At 44.2% G+C, this 14,229-nt stretch overlaps 1 protein-coding gene across 1 annotated transcript in view; it reads left to right on the top strand.

The window, feature by feature from the left end:
- Positions 1–14,229, top strand: part of CREB3L2 (cAMP responsive element binding protein 3 like 2) — a 120,862-nt gene that overhangs the window by 59,623 nt on the left and 47,010 nt on the right. Inside the window, exon 2 of the mRNA XM_079930958.1 lies at positions 8,916–9,132. Coding sequence (XP_079787084.1) covers positions 8,916–9,132 — 217 coding nt within the window. The remainder of the gene's footprint in view (positions 1–8,915; positions 9,133–14,229) is intronic.

Here is a 14,229-nt window from a genome sequence, read left to right as displayed (position 1 = left end):
AATTTCCAAACCTCTTGTGTAACAGAGTTCCAAGCCTCAGTTCCCAATTTTTTTTTTTTATTTAGAGAAATATGTAATGTATCTAAATTTTGGTACCAGAAAAAAATTGGGTCCCCTTGAAATTTCACTGTAATAGGGTTTGACTTGTGAGCCTTTTTTTTTTTCTTGTAACTTGGACAAAGTGGCCTATTCTTCTCCAGGTGGTCATCTGGCCCTTTTCTGTGTGGTATGTGCGCAGGGCACATATGCAGGGCAGGAATCCCCTCAGGTCTAACGTGCGGCTCCTTGAAGGTGGGCCCCTGGGAGAGTGGAGCGGGGAAGGCACCTCTTCCCCCCTCCCCCTCCCCTCTCTACCTCACTTCCCTCCGTCCCCCGCAATACAGGCGGACTGTGTTTTATTGGAGGGAAACCTTGGTTTCTAAAGTGAATTTGAGGCGTGCCCTCCAAATTACTTCCCTGCGTTTCTTTGAGGCTTTCGGGGTTGTCAGCTTGCCCCCGCCGTGTCCACTATATCCGTGACTGCTGTCTGTGGAGCATTCAGTGCTCTGGGCAAGGCTCCTAGCTGCGATTTTTCAGTAAAAACCCTTCTTCCCCTGCCTGAGACGGAGCCTCCAGCCGGCAGCCGGTTTCCAGGCGGCGGGCCTGGAGAATAGGATCTTTGTGGGGCGCGGGCGGCGGAGCCCGAGCCTTGGACCCGGGCCTCCCGCAGGGAGCGGTCAAGTTCTGCTTTCGGAGCTTGCGCCCCACCCGTTTCACTGCCCCTGGGCAGGGTAACAGGGGCAAAGCTAAATAAACCCAAGAAGCAGAAAGAGGGCGTTTTCCCTCGTTCTTTTCCTAAGCGGCAAAGCTTTTCCATTTTAATATCACCTGCCACATTTTAGAAAATTATAGTGTAGCAGAGCCGAATAGCTTGTCAGCAATGACTGATAACGCGTCGTGTGTTATTACTACCACCTCTGCTGGGAGTGTCTACCCGGAATCCACGGAATCCTCCTCTCCATGGACAGACCCCGGGGGGAGCGGGGTGGGGGAGCCCCACAGAATCCTGCACTTGGCGTGTAGTGCCCGTGGGCATTTACCAGCAGGAAGCTTTCATTAGATTCTCAAAATGTCTACATATCAAAAAAAGGTGAGAAACTACTGACCAAGTCCAAAGTCTTCTCAATCACTTACCCTCACCTTCCAGCGCACACACACACACACACACACACACACACACACACACACACACACAGTTTTACAGACGAGGAGACAGAATCCAGAAGAGGTGGGGTGACAGCCAGTGAGGTGTAGGGCTGTGACTAGAACTCCTGTCCCTACTCTGATCCAGCACAAAAGATGTTGGGCCCACATCAGGGGGACAAAATTGCTTTAGAACCTTTTCTATGAGCCCAGCAGTCATGCGACATACTTCAGATAACTCATGTTGCACCTCAGGACAGTCCTCTCTTTATAAGATGACCTTTAATCATATTCTGTCCACGCCTTGCCCAGCGCGGGCTTTGCTCACAGGAGCTGCTCACTCTGTTGAGTGAGTGAACCCCCGTGAAGAGCAGCACAAGAAAGACAGCTTCATATCTTTATACAACCAGTTGCTGGAGCTCAAGAATTACGAATCCTGGGCTTCCCTGGTGGCGCAGTGGTTGAGAGTCCGCCTGCCGATGCAGGGGACGCGGGTTCGTGACCCGGTCTGGGAAGATCCCACATGCCGCGGAGCGGCTGGGCCCGTGAGCCATGGCCGCTGAGCCTGCGCGTCCGGAGCCTGTGCTCCGCAACGGGAGAGGCCACAACAGTGAGAGGCCCGCGTACCGCAAAAAAAAAAAAAAAAAAAAAAAATTACGAATCCTTCATTTTCCTTCCACTTTCCTCACCCCCACGACCCTGGTTCTTGGGGCAGTTGTTAGCAGAAGGAGGCGGCCCGGACTTGAAACCACCCTTTCCTTGCAAGCTCCCTCGACAGCTAGTTAAGGGCCTGCAAACACAAGTGTAAATGCTTCAGAGTCAGGGTAACTTCTTATAAAGTTAGTCATTTATGTAAGGGTAACAACTTCTCTTAATTTATCTGATTTGTAAGTTTGGATATGTGTTTTAAACATTGGATAGCATTTATTTATAATTGTTGGGGAGGCCTGGGCTCTAATTTAGATTTGTTTACTGCTCGACTGGGATATTACACAATAATAATAGGTGGAAAGAGAAAATTGGTGAGTACATATGATCTGTGATCTGTGCTGGGCTCAGAGGGGGGTAGGTAAAAGTGTTTACATCTGGGTCACAGAGTTTATAAGGCCTAATGACAAAAACTTTAAGTTGGCAATGAAAGGAACATCAAAGGAAAGTTAAAAAAAAAAAAATGTCCAGTTAAGAAATACTTATTTGAAGAGCTGTAGTTTGTCAGGGAAGTGCAAGGTCAGTTCAAGCTGTGTCTGTCTAGGATGACTTTGTAAAAGAAATAGATTTATTTTGTTTTAGGTAGATTCCTGATAGAAGAGGAAAATGAAAGGATATTCTAGGAGGAATAGTGGGGGGAGCCAGTGTACAAGTAGAGAATGCCCACATTTTGTTTCCATTTTGATAGGGTTTTGTTTTTAAAAAAGCTTTTTAAAAAATTGATTGCTTTGCCCGTGAAGCGTTAGGTGCATTACACGCATTATTTAATTTAATCATCACAACAGGAAGCTGGTAGTATTATTAGCCTCACTTTACAGTTGGAGCAAACTGGAGTTTGGAAAACTGAAGGGTCTTCGTCAGGTTTGCACAGCTAGGAGCCAGGATTCAAATCCAGTCGTCTGGCTCCAAAGCTGTATTGCTCCAGCGTCCGATATGGACACTGTTAGGGCTGGAATGAAAGTGTCATGTATTAGAATAAAGGGAGTGACTTCCCTGGTGGTCCAGTGGTTAAAACTTCACCTTATGAACTTACATCAAATCTTTAACCGTGGTCATTTTTAAGTCTTTTGTCATTTACAGACGGTTGCGGATGTACTCTGATGCTTTGGAAATATGTTCCTATAAAAGGGTTTCATCTTCAAGGAATTCATCGAAAAGACTGACAAGTACAGGTTTCTGGTAACTGACTGTACTGCTGAACTGAATGAATAAGCATTTTCAGAACGCTAATGGAAAACTGATGAACTCATAAAAGTGCTAACAAAAGATCAAGATGAAAAAAAATTAATTACGTGGGACTGAGTGAACTGATGAGGATGATTATAATTTTTGTGACTTTCTGTTTGAATTAAAAAAAAAAAGTCCCACAAGGACTCAGAGGCAAAAAATATACAAACCAATTTTCACTGCAAAGTAAAGGAGCTGTAACAGTGGAGGATTCCTGGACTGAATGTCAATATTATGACATAGTATGAGTGTGTTTCGTGTTTGATAATTGCAATCATTGTTGCTCCTGTTGTGGTCATGCATTTACAATGCTTGGTGTCAGTCTATTTATCTCTTGTAAAAATAAAATACAGTGTGTGTGTGTGGAAAAAAAAAAAAAAGACCCAGGAACTAGGAGAAGGAAAAGGTTTATGATGCTTCTCTTTTTTAAAAAAAAAAATTTCTTTTGACTTATTAATAAACTATAGAGAAAATTGAAAAAAAATTAGAGAAAAGTACAATAGGATCTTCACATTTTAAGGAATATTAAACAATAAAAACAAATCATCAAAAAAAATGGTCCACATCAAAAAAAATCTTAAGAAAATAAAGAATAAAGGGGGACAAGACTTCACAGGACGGTTGGGGCCAGGTTGAAGGATGTTAAATGCCAGGTCTTCAGTAATGGAGAGACAGACCTTGAAAAGGGTTCATAAAGGAAGTTGCACGCATCTTCACCGAGGAGATGAGGAATATTCATGTCATGAGATAGAGGTTTAACCTCGACAGGAAGTTTCTTCCAACCGGAGAGTCTGTGATGTGGCTTTGAACCCTTTGGCAGAACCACACTCAAAGGGCAAGAAAATATTTCTGTTCTCATTGCTGATGCCCCGTGGGAGTGATACCAGGAGCCTCTCCATCTAACAAACCCCTGACACATTTCTACACTTCGAATGTGAGAACTGTGTGTTCATAATGGATGAGTGGATGGGCTGTCAGTGAGTCTGTCTTTTGTTTTTTAAAATCTAGTCTCTACTACATGTCAGCTTTAGAGGCTGACTTAAATGATGGAGCATTCCGTGGTAGAAAGTACATGGGCTTTGGAACTGGCTAGCCTTGGGATGGAATATTAATTCAGTTATGCATCTCCAACCTTAGGCAACATACCTAACCACCCTGAGCCCCAGTTTTCTCATCTATACATGGAGACATGCCTACCTTATAGCAAAACACTTAGCTCATTTTCTGAAAATCTAATATGTCAAGCACTAAGTCCATCAGATGAGCCTACCACCTGATCCTATCAACATCTTCATTAATGATCAGCATCAGGTTTTCATCCTGGTTAGAACTTCTCCAAGCCGTTGGGTTGTAAAGCTCGGATACTTCTTTCCTAGGAGAAATAATGTGGGGAAAGTTCGGTCAATTTGCAATAAGACGATCTGTGTTCAAGGCGAAGCTCAAACAGTAGGTGACTGAGACCTTGAACAGTGCGTTTAAAGCCAACTTCCCAGGACTGATGTGAACATTGGTTGAGGGGAAAGCTGTGAAAGTATTATAAACCCATAAAGCTTGATGAAACTCTTAGGCAGAACGGTAAAATGCTATTATGCCATGTCTTTGAAAGAATTCAACTGACATTTCATAGCCCTTGAACTACTACACGAGTAGTCCTTTGCTAAAGTGTGTGTAGGCAGAAAGCCTCCCTCTTTGAGGCTCACTTTGCTTCTTTCTCTGGTCTTCGGCCTCCAAGACCATATGCCCCTCTCTCACTGGAATTAAAGATGGTCTGATTCTGGCCTGGTTCCTGCACAGGCAGTAGGAGCTTGACCTGTCTGCTGAGCCCCAGAGCCCATAGCTGCCAGGGAGGCCCAGCTGGAGCTAATTTGCTGGGCTGAGTCACAGCGTCTGGTTGGGACAAGTTGGGCGTATCCTTGGGACCCCAAAGACACACAAATGTCTCTCTGGGACCTTCTCAGTGCTCACCACTTTGCTGAGTTCCTCCGTGTGGGTGGTGGTTAAGCACAGTTGCTCCCTTCTTCTGAGGAGCTTCTTTTTCCAGAGGGAAGGTTGTCATAATGCACTTTTTTTTTTTTTTTTTGTGGTACGCGGGCCTCTCACTGCTGTGGCCTCTCCCGTCGCGGAGCACAGGCTCCGGACGTGCAGGCTCAGCGGCCATGGCTCACGGTCCCAGCCGCTCTGCGGCATGTGGGATCTTCCCGGATCGGGGCACGAACCCGTGTCCCCTGCATCGGCAGGCGGACTCTCAATCACTGCACCACCAGGGAAGCCCCATAATGCACTTTTTAACAACCATGAGTTCTTCAGGACTCCCTGTCATTTAGGACTAAATTGTTTGGTGACATGATAATCACTACAAAATCCAAAGTAAGGGGAGGTCAGGGATGGTTAGCAGAGTTAGAGAAGGTTTATTATTGGTTATCCGGGGGATGTTCATGAAAACATTCATTAGTGCTACTCAGGAGAAAGAAAATGGTGTCAGCAGAGCAGCCCAGCATGGCCAACTTCCATGGGAAAGCACCGGCAATCAAAGAGAGCCTTGCCTCAGGATTCCAGAGGCTTAGATGGGCCAGCATAGCTGGCAAGGGCTGACACTGCAGCACAGGGACAGAATTGTGGCTTGGGAATGCAGGGATTGTGAGTTCAAGTCTTGCTTTTGCATTTTACATTGTGTCATTTATTTCTCTTCTTGTTTCCTTAATTTTGGTCTTGAAAAGAATTCCATCAAACGCTTGCAGAATATTCACCCTCAGGTAACCAGTAAATTTGTCTTTGGGGAGCCGCTTAGGGAATCAGACCCTGGCTTCATGTTATCAGAGAGTCAGGAAACCTGCATCCTAGTCTTAGCCTTGAAGCTGCTCTACTCCTTGCCATGCAGAGTCCGGTCCACCGGCCAGCAGCATTACCTGGGAGCTGATTAGTAATGCAGAATCTCGGGCCCACCTAGATTTGTGAATCAGCATCTATGCCTTAAGATCCCCAGGTGATTCATATGCACATAAAAGTTTGAAAAGCACTGGTCTATACGATCAGCTCAAGGAAGGCAGGGTTTTTTCTGTCTTCTTCTTTATTACTTTATATCCACAGGACCTATCTAAAGTTTAGCACATGATGGCTGCAAAATCCATGAATCTTTCTCTGACCTTGAGCATGTCTAAACTTCTAGGGACTTTGTAAACTTCCAGTGACTTTGTAAACTTCCAGGGACTTAATTGTAAAGTGGTGTAGGGAGAGAGATGGTGAGTGGAGATGCGGTCAACCTTCAATCGTTGAAAAACTGACGTGAACATTAGAATCACAGGTGGTAGTGGTGGTTTTTATATGGTTGTCTTTGACCTACTAAGTCAAAAGCTCTGAAGATGGGTCATAGGATTGGTATGTTTTAAAATTTCCCTTTATGTTCAATAATGTTTATTACAATAGCATATATTAAAAAAATCTTTTAATGCTCCTCAAGAGGAAATGGATAAGTACAATGTAATACAATTCAGAAATTTAACTGAATGAAATAGAGGTACACATGTAAACATGAATAAGCCTAAAAAGTTTTTTGCAAGAAGAAACTTGCAGAGGAGGTGTGAAGTATGGTGCTGTTTACTTAAAGTTTAAAAAGTGCGTATGTTTGTAATAGAAACATACTTATGTAGTAAAAGTGTAAAGTCCTAGATGGGAAAAATAAACACCAAGTTCAGGGTAGTAGTTAACTCTGAGAGGAAAGAAGGGGATTGGATAGGAGCTTCATGTTTTATTTTTTAAAAAAGAAAGAGTACAGAAAAAATGTTGCAGTAACAATGTGGAAAAATAATTTTTTAAAAAGGAATCAATATGTAATTATTTATGGTTCTATTCTCTCTAATTTTTCTGAATGCTTGAAATATTCCATTATAAAACAACTACAGCAAAATTCTTCTGGTGATTGTGAAGCAGACAGTTGGCATCTGGGAATTCTTACCTTAGATGCTTCTAAGGACCTTTCAGTTCTAAATATGTTTGTATACAGAGAACCCTCTCCCAACCACCCTGTCTTGTTCTCACAGATTACCCATGCCTATTAGGACGTGCCCAAGGCCTGTGGCGTCTCTGCATTCTGTCCTGATGAGATGCAGCCGTATCTCATGTTTGTGCTGTTGGGGAAACCCAGCAATCTAACTCTGCCTTAAGGACCTAGCCTGCAAGGCCTCCTCTCTGTTGTCTGCTTCTCTCCTTTACAAAAGCAGAAGTTCTGCCCTACAACTATCCTAATATTAGAGCTCTAACCTTAGGGTTACTACCTGCCCCCCGCTTCCCTAAGCTGCATTCATTTTCGTAACACCTTCACTGACACTTCAGTTCAATGGTAGGACTTAGTTGCTCTGCAAATCCCAAGAGTTTTCATTGTCTACCCCAAGTATCACCATTTGCAATCAGTTCTCTTATTGCTGTACCTGCTTTCCTAACTTCCTTTCTATGCCAGAGGTGTCCCTAAAGTTTAATCAATAAGGATGACACCTGTTGGTCTGTGACTCAGGGAACATTAAGAAGGTAGAAGTGGCTCTAACAGCTGGTATCAAGTGAAATTTTAAATTAAATTATATTATAATTATTTTTAATATACTCTACTTCAGTAGTTCTAAACCAAGGGTGATCTTCCCCTTACCCCCACCCCCACCCCCCTGGCCCTGGCCAAGGGACATTTGACAGTGGCTGGAGACATTTTTGGTTTTCACAACTAGGGGAGTGCTACTGGCATGTAGTGAGTAGAGGCCAGGAATGCTGTTAAACATCCTACAATGCACAGGACAACCCTGCCCCCCATAACAAAAAATCACCCATCTAAAATGTCAGTAGTGCTGAGGTTGAGAAACCCAGCTCTACAGACCCTCATATCATGAACATCCCCCTATCAGTGAGGGAGAGTAGATGGGGCTACAGTCCTTTAATGTGGGACCATGGAACGAGGGATATAGGACTCCCTGTGAATATATGTATAGACCATTTCTTTATCATTGTCATGGCATGGCGGTGGGTAGGGAGGTGTTGCTGTTGGAGATGGAAGATGAGAAGAGATTAAGGAGATTAAGGAAAAACTAGAAAGGGACAAAGTCCAGGTACTTGGGAGAATAGAGGGAAGCTGCCTCTGATGCCTTTGAACTTGGCACTTGGCTATAAATAACACTTTCATGCTTCAAAAATACAAGGTAGCTTATTTTAAAATATTCCCAATGCAAAATGTGGTGGATAGTTCCAGTGATGGCCCCGAGTGAGTCATGCCATCCTGTTTACACTTGCCTGTGATGTGATTTTGCAGTTCCTCTGGTCAAGAGGTGGTGTCTGTTTTCCCACCCCATGAGTCTGGGCTGGCCTTGTCACTTGCCTTGACCTGAAGAATGTGGAGGGAGTGATGATGTGTGACCTCTGAGGCCATGCAGCTTTGGTTTTCTCCCTTTGGGAACATCTCTACCATCCTAATCCTATGAGGACTCCCAGCCTGCTAGAGGCTCTTTGAGAAAAAGGCCCAGGCGTCCAGTGTCCCAGCCCAGCCCCCTCCAGCCTTCCAGCTCATTGTGCCTCTGTCAGTGAACCCAGGTGAAATCAGCACAGCCACCCAGCCAACCCACAGAGTGGTGAGAGATAATAACTCTTGGCTGTTGTAAGCCACCACTCTTTGGGGTGCTTTGCTACACAGCAACAGATAACTGGACATTGTGTATAAGGGACTTCATCTGAAGCAGTGGATGATATTTTTGCTTTAGAACATGTGTGTAAATGTCAGATCATGGTTAAGAGAAACTGAGTCCTTCCTCCTTTGTTTCTTGTAGCACTTCTCGGAGCTGCTGGATGAGTTTTCCCAGAACGTCTTGGGCCAGCTCCTGAACGACCCTTTCCTCTCAGAGAAGAGTGTGTCGATGGAGGTAGAGCCGTCCCCAACGTCCCCGGCGCCTCTCATTCAGGCTGAGCACAGCTACTCCCTGTGTGAGGAGCCTCGGGCCCAGTCACCGTTCGCCCACGTCACCGCCAGTGACAGCTTCAATGATGGTAAACCCAGAGCAGGGGAAGCAGCTGGGACCTCGGCACCTTTGGCTCTGACCTCCTTGAGGGTGTGGAGTGTGTGTTATCATTAGCGCCCCCTTCAGCCACATACCTGCTGTGTGTGGCCTTGTGCTTGGGCCATGGGGAAATGCAGAGAGGCACAGAATACCTCTCTCTACCTGAGACTGTGTGCTCTGGGAATTTGCTAGAGCGGAATGGTACTAATTGCTTTCTCTGACCCTGTGGACTGGGCAGCAAAGCATCCTTTTGCAAATCAAGTTGGCCTATCTGGTTGATAATTCCAGTACATCCATTGTTTCAGAGGTCATGCCATTTTTTTTTCTGAGAAATCATTTTTATGACCATTCTTTCCGTAAACACTTCTTGGGCATCCTCTTAACCTATTTTCAGCATGTTTCATTGACCCCATGTATAGGAGATCTTGGCTAGCATCCCTACGACTTTTTTCATTGGTTACCCTTTCATGTCCATTATCAATGCCATTAGTATGGTATGTGTTAAAGGTTTAGTTTTCCTGACCTTAGAGATGTTCAGATGTTTTGACTATTAATCCGTAGGCCTTTAATTGGTATAGGCTGTATGTATACTTTTAAACTTTAATTTTCTATGTTTGTTTTCCTGGAAGTATAATCAGCTATTTTAGTATCTTGAGTTAAGTTTTGAAAATTATATTCTCTAATACTAGTTTGACATATGCTCTCTTCTCCCAGGAGGATGAAAAGTGTGGGAGATGGTCACTAACGTGATATCCTCTGGCTTGACCTGGATGTCCCCCTCCCTTCCTATACCACTGTACACATGGCAACATCTTGTGAAGTGGCTACCTACAGAACAAGCTCCCTCCTGCTTCTTTGGGTCAAAGGCAAATGCTTCCTATTAACTTCACAAATAGGCTATTAGCTTTGTGGAGGAATCCCTCCTCCAGTTGGGGTTCTTAGGTCTACTACTGGCCTCTAAAAGAACCAACTCTGGGATCAGTAAAGCATCATATCTTGGGACAGAGAATGCTCTAGGTTTTTTCTTTCCCATCTCAGATCTACTCTTCCTTTGATTAGAGGTTTGCTGACCAGCGGCCCAGGAAATCTGGCCTTATATCCTCAGTGAAGGGAAGACCTCGAATCTGTGGGTGGATTCTTTCTTGATTGGACCCTCTGGAGCCTTAACTGTATTCTCAGATTTTTCCTGACAAGAGGTCAGATGCATGATGATTTAATCCTTCCTCTCTGTGTTTTGTCCACTTTCTCTACCTCAGATCCGGAGAACAGGGTGAGGGGAAGACTCCTGGGAAGGAAGGGAAGAAGTAGAGCTAAAATAATTTGAGGATGTGGAGCTGTTGTGAGGGTAAAATGAGATGATGTGTTTAAAGAACTTAGGACAGCACTCACCATACAGCATTTCAATAAATCAGTGTTTCCTCGTTCATCTTCTGTTGTTGTAGAGTTGTTATTGTTCTTCTTCCCGATCCCCTTCTTTTCCTCCTTCTCCTGCTTCTGTTTCTTCTGCTTCTCCTCCTTTTTGTCTTTCTTCTCCCCTCCTCTGTACTCCATCTTCCTTCCCCCTCAATTTCTTATTAAATCACTTCCAGGAATGACCTCAGTTCAAATGCAGGAATATGGTCTCTGTTATGACTAAATACTCCTCATTTTATCATTACACAGAGGGCCACTGTAAGGACTCAGCCTTCTTCTGGGTTTTAGCTTAGATAAATTCATGCAGTCCCTGCCTTAGTTGTTTTATTTTTAAAGTAGACTCTAGCGCTAGATGAAAGGTTGGACTAAATTGACCTTTAAGATTTGTTTCCAATCCTGAGGTTCTGTGTGGGTATGGTTTCTGTTTAATATTTGTATCTGCCTTTGCTCATGGTTTCCCCTGTATTCTCTTTACTGCTTTGCCTCTGTTATTCCTACAATTCCTTTGATGTCTCTATTTCAAGCCCTACTTCCTTTGTGGAAGTCATTTCTGATACCTCTTGTATTAGTTATCTACTGCTGTGTAACAGATCTCCCCAAATTCGTGGCTTAAAGCAGTAGTAATCATTCATTACCTCTCATGATTTCTGTGGATCAGGAATTCAGGACTGGCTCACTTAGGTGGTTCTGTTTGTTGACTGAAAAATAAATGCACAACCTAAAAGTTGAGAATTATGTTTTTTTATTTGGCGGAATTTCTGAGGACTTAAGCCTGGGAAGCAGCTTCTCAGATAGACTCTGAGACTCAGATAGCTCTATCTGATAGCTCTGAGACTGCTCGGAAGAGGTGAGGGAGGAGCCAGGATATATCGGAGTTTTTGCAACAAAAACCAGGTAGTCAGAACATCAAAAGATCACTGTTAATTAAAAAAAAACAGACATCTCGAGTTAGTGAATTTACCATTTTCCTCTGTATAGGAAGATGCAAGTGTCTGGGCTCATTGAAATCATTCCTCTGATGTGCACCTTAACTAAGGCCAGTATCTTGTTCTTTCCCGTCCTGGATCCCCTCAGGGTGCACAGCTGGGGACAGATGCAGTGGCTGAGGGCTTGATGGCTACAACATCCTTCGTTTGCTGATATGGCAGGTGGCATTCTTTGTCCACATGGTTCAGGATCTCTCATGAGGTTGAAATCGGATGTTGGCTGAGGCTGCAGTTATCTGAAGACTTTTCCAGGATTAGAAGATCTGCTTCTAAGGGGGTTCTGTTACATAGCTGGCAAGTTGATGCTGGTGAATCAGTTCCTCTCCATGGCACTGCTTGAGTATCACCACAGCATGGGAGCTGGCTTCCCAAAGAGTGAGGGATACGTTGGTGGTGTAGTGGTAAGCATAGGTGCCTTCCAAAGAGTGAGAGAGCCAAGACACCAAGGCAGGAGCTAAAATACTTTTTCTGACCCAGCTGTGGAAGTTATTCTGTCAGTCACACAGGGGAGTCCTGATTCCTTGTGGCTGGGGACCATACAAGGATGGGAATGCCAGAAAAACAGGATCACTGGGGGGATGTCTTAGAAGCTGACCACCACACTTCTTCTCATAGTGATGTCTATAAACTGGCTTCTTCCATGTCTGAACTCCTTTATCACATGTTATCAGTGCCTTACAGTGTAGCCATTCATTCTCCTAGTGGTTCTTGAGTTGTTAAGGGAGAAGGTATAGGAGACTGAATGAAGCATGTTCCCAGCCTTTAGTGATACATCAGGGGAGACACCTGCTCTGCGTGCCCCATCACTGTGCAGACACACTGGGCTGCAGGTATTTGATCAGGTTACAGTTTCCTGGCTTCTAGAAGTTGTCTTGGGCAGGATCAAGCACAGTGCCAAGTAGAGGTAAGTATTTTACAGGTGCTTCGTGATTCATTTTAAAAATGTATTCCTTAGCTATTCACTGAGCACCTACTTCGTGCTTAATCTGCCTCCGACTATCCTAAGCACTGGGGGATAAAGACTGAGCACAATTTATAAAGATCTCTGCTTCATGGAGTTTATATTCTAGGATGTGAGGGGGGAATAGGAAATAAGAAAAAGTAAAGAAGTAAACTATATATATGTATTCGATGGTGATCAGTGATATACAGAAAAATAAATCAGAAAAAAAATAGGGAGATGTTGGAGGAGGGGGGAGTTTCTTAATCCATTCAAGTTGCCATAACAAAATACCACAGACTGAGTGGCTTATAAACACCAGAAATATATTTCTCACAGTTCTGGAGGCCGGAAGTCTGAGATCAGGGTGTCAGCATGGTTGGGGGAGAACCTTCTCTGGTTGCAGACTTCTCATTGTGTGCTCACATGGTGGAAGGGGCTGGGGAGCTCTTTTATAAGGGCACTAATTTCATTACAGAGGGCTTCACCCTCATGACCTAATCACCTCCCCAAGGCCCCACCTCCTACTACCATCACTTGGGGCATTAGGATTTCAGCATATGAATTTGGGAGGACACAAACATTCAAACCATAGCAGTGGGGGAGTTGAGATTTTAAATAGGATAGACAGGGAAGGCCTTTCTTTGAAGGTAGTATTTGAGCAAAGATCAGCAGATGAGGGAAAGAACTAGGTGTATGTCTAAGAGGCTTCTAGGCAGAGGAAACGGCAAGTGCAGAGACCCTGTGTCAGGAGTGTGATAACAGTATAGCAATACCTATATTGTATTTAGTTATCATCTGTGGAGCTAGTCAGCCGTTCAGCAGCCTTGTTTCTAGACTATGCGGATTAGAGCTGGCCTAAACCATCTGGGCAACTTTCCCCTTCACTTCTGTGTTTGTTGAACACTTACTGTGTGTCAAGCACTGTCGTAGATACTTGTGAGACAACGATGGTAAAACTTACACTCAGACTCTAGGGAACATGCCTTGTACCCCAATACTTGATCAGACCGAATATGAGCAGTGTCCCAAGAGGAAAAGAAACTAGAAGTTCAGAAGACAGAGCGTACGCCCAGTGAAGATCACAGGAAGAATTGCATGAACAAGGCAGAATTTCGTTTGGGCCCTAAAGCGTTGAGTAGAGTTGAAACAGTGGTGATGGTTGGAGGGAAGCACATAGTGGGCCGAGGGCTAGGACATTGATTCTTCTAAACCAAGACCCCGACTAAAATGATTGCAAATAAGCAGGTTTCCAAAAGTTGAGGGTCCGTTTCTCTTCCCGATAACACTATTTCTTTGCTTTTTAATGCTAATCAGTATAAAGGCAGCGTAAAGGAACTCATAGATGCCACCTATGCTGATAGCTTAGTGTGGGGAGAAATGATCAGTCAGTATTTTCCAGGAAGCTTTCTTATCATTAGGCCAAAGCACACACTATTCAGTTCCCCCCATCTGGCCCCTCCTTCTGTTTAGAGGTGCTATACTGCTGTGCACAAAGAATGTGTCACTTGCTGTATCGTATCAATAAACAAAAGATGTTGTGGCCATCAAGCTATCAGCCAGACTGCACCCCGAGGGGATTCAGTATGGAAAAAAGTAGGATCTTGGCCCTAGATAGTTCTGGTGCACATCAAAGGAATGATTTCAATGAGCCCAGACTCTTGCATATTCCCACACAGAGAAAAATGCTAAATTCATTTCCTTGAGGTGTCCGGTTTTCTTTAATAAACAGTAATCTTTTGATGTT

The sequence above is a fragment of the Stenella coeruleoalba genome (genome assembly GCF_951394435.1).
Source record: "Stenella coeruleoalba genome assembly, chromosome: 9".
Classification (NCBI taxonomy): Eukaryota; Metazoa; Chordata; class Mammalia; order Artiodactyla; family Delphinidae; genus Stenella; species Stenella coeruleoalba.
Note: the sequence above shows the minus strand (reverse complement) of the source record. Positions and strands in the feature narration are given on the sequence as shown.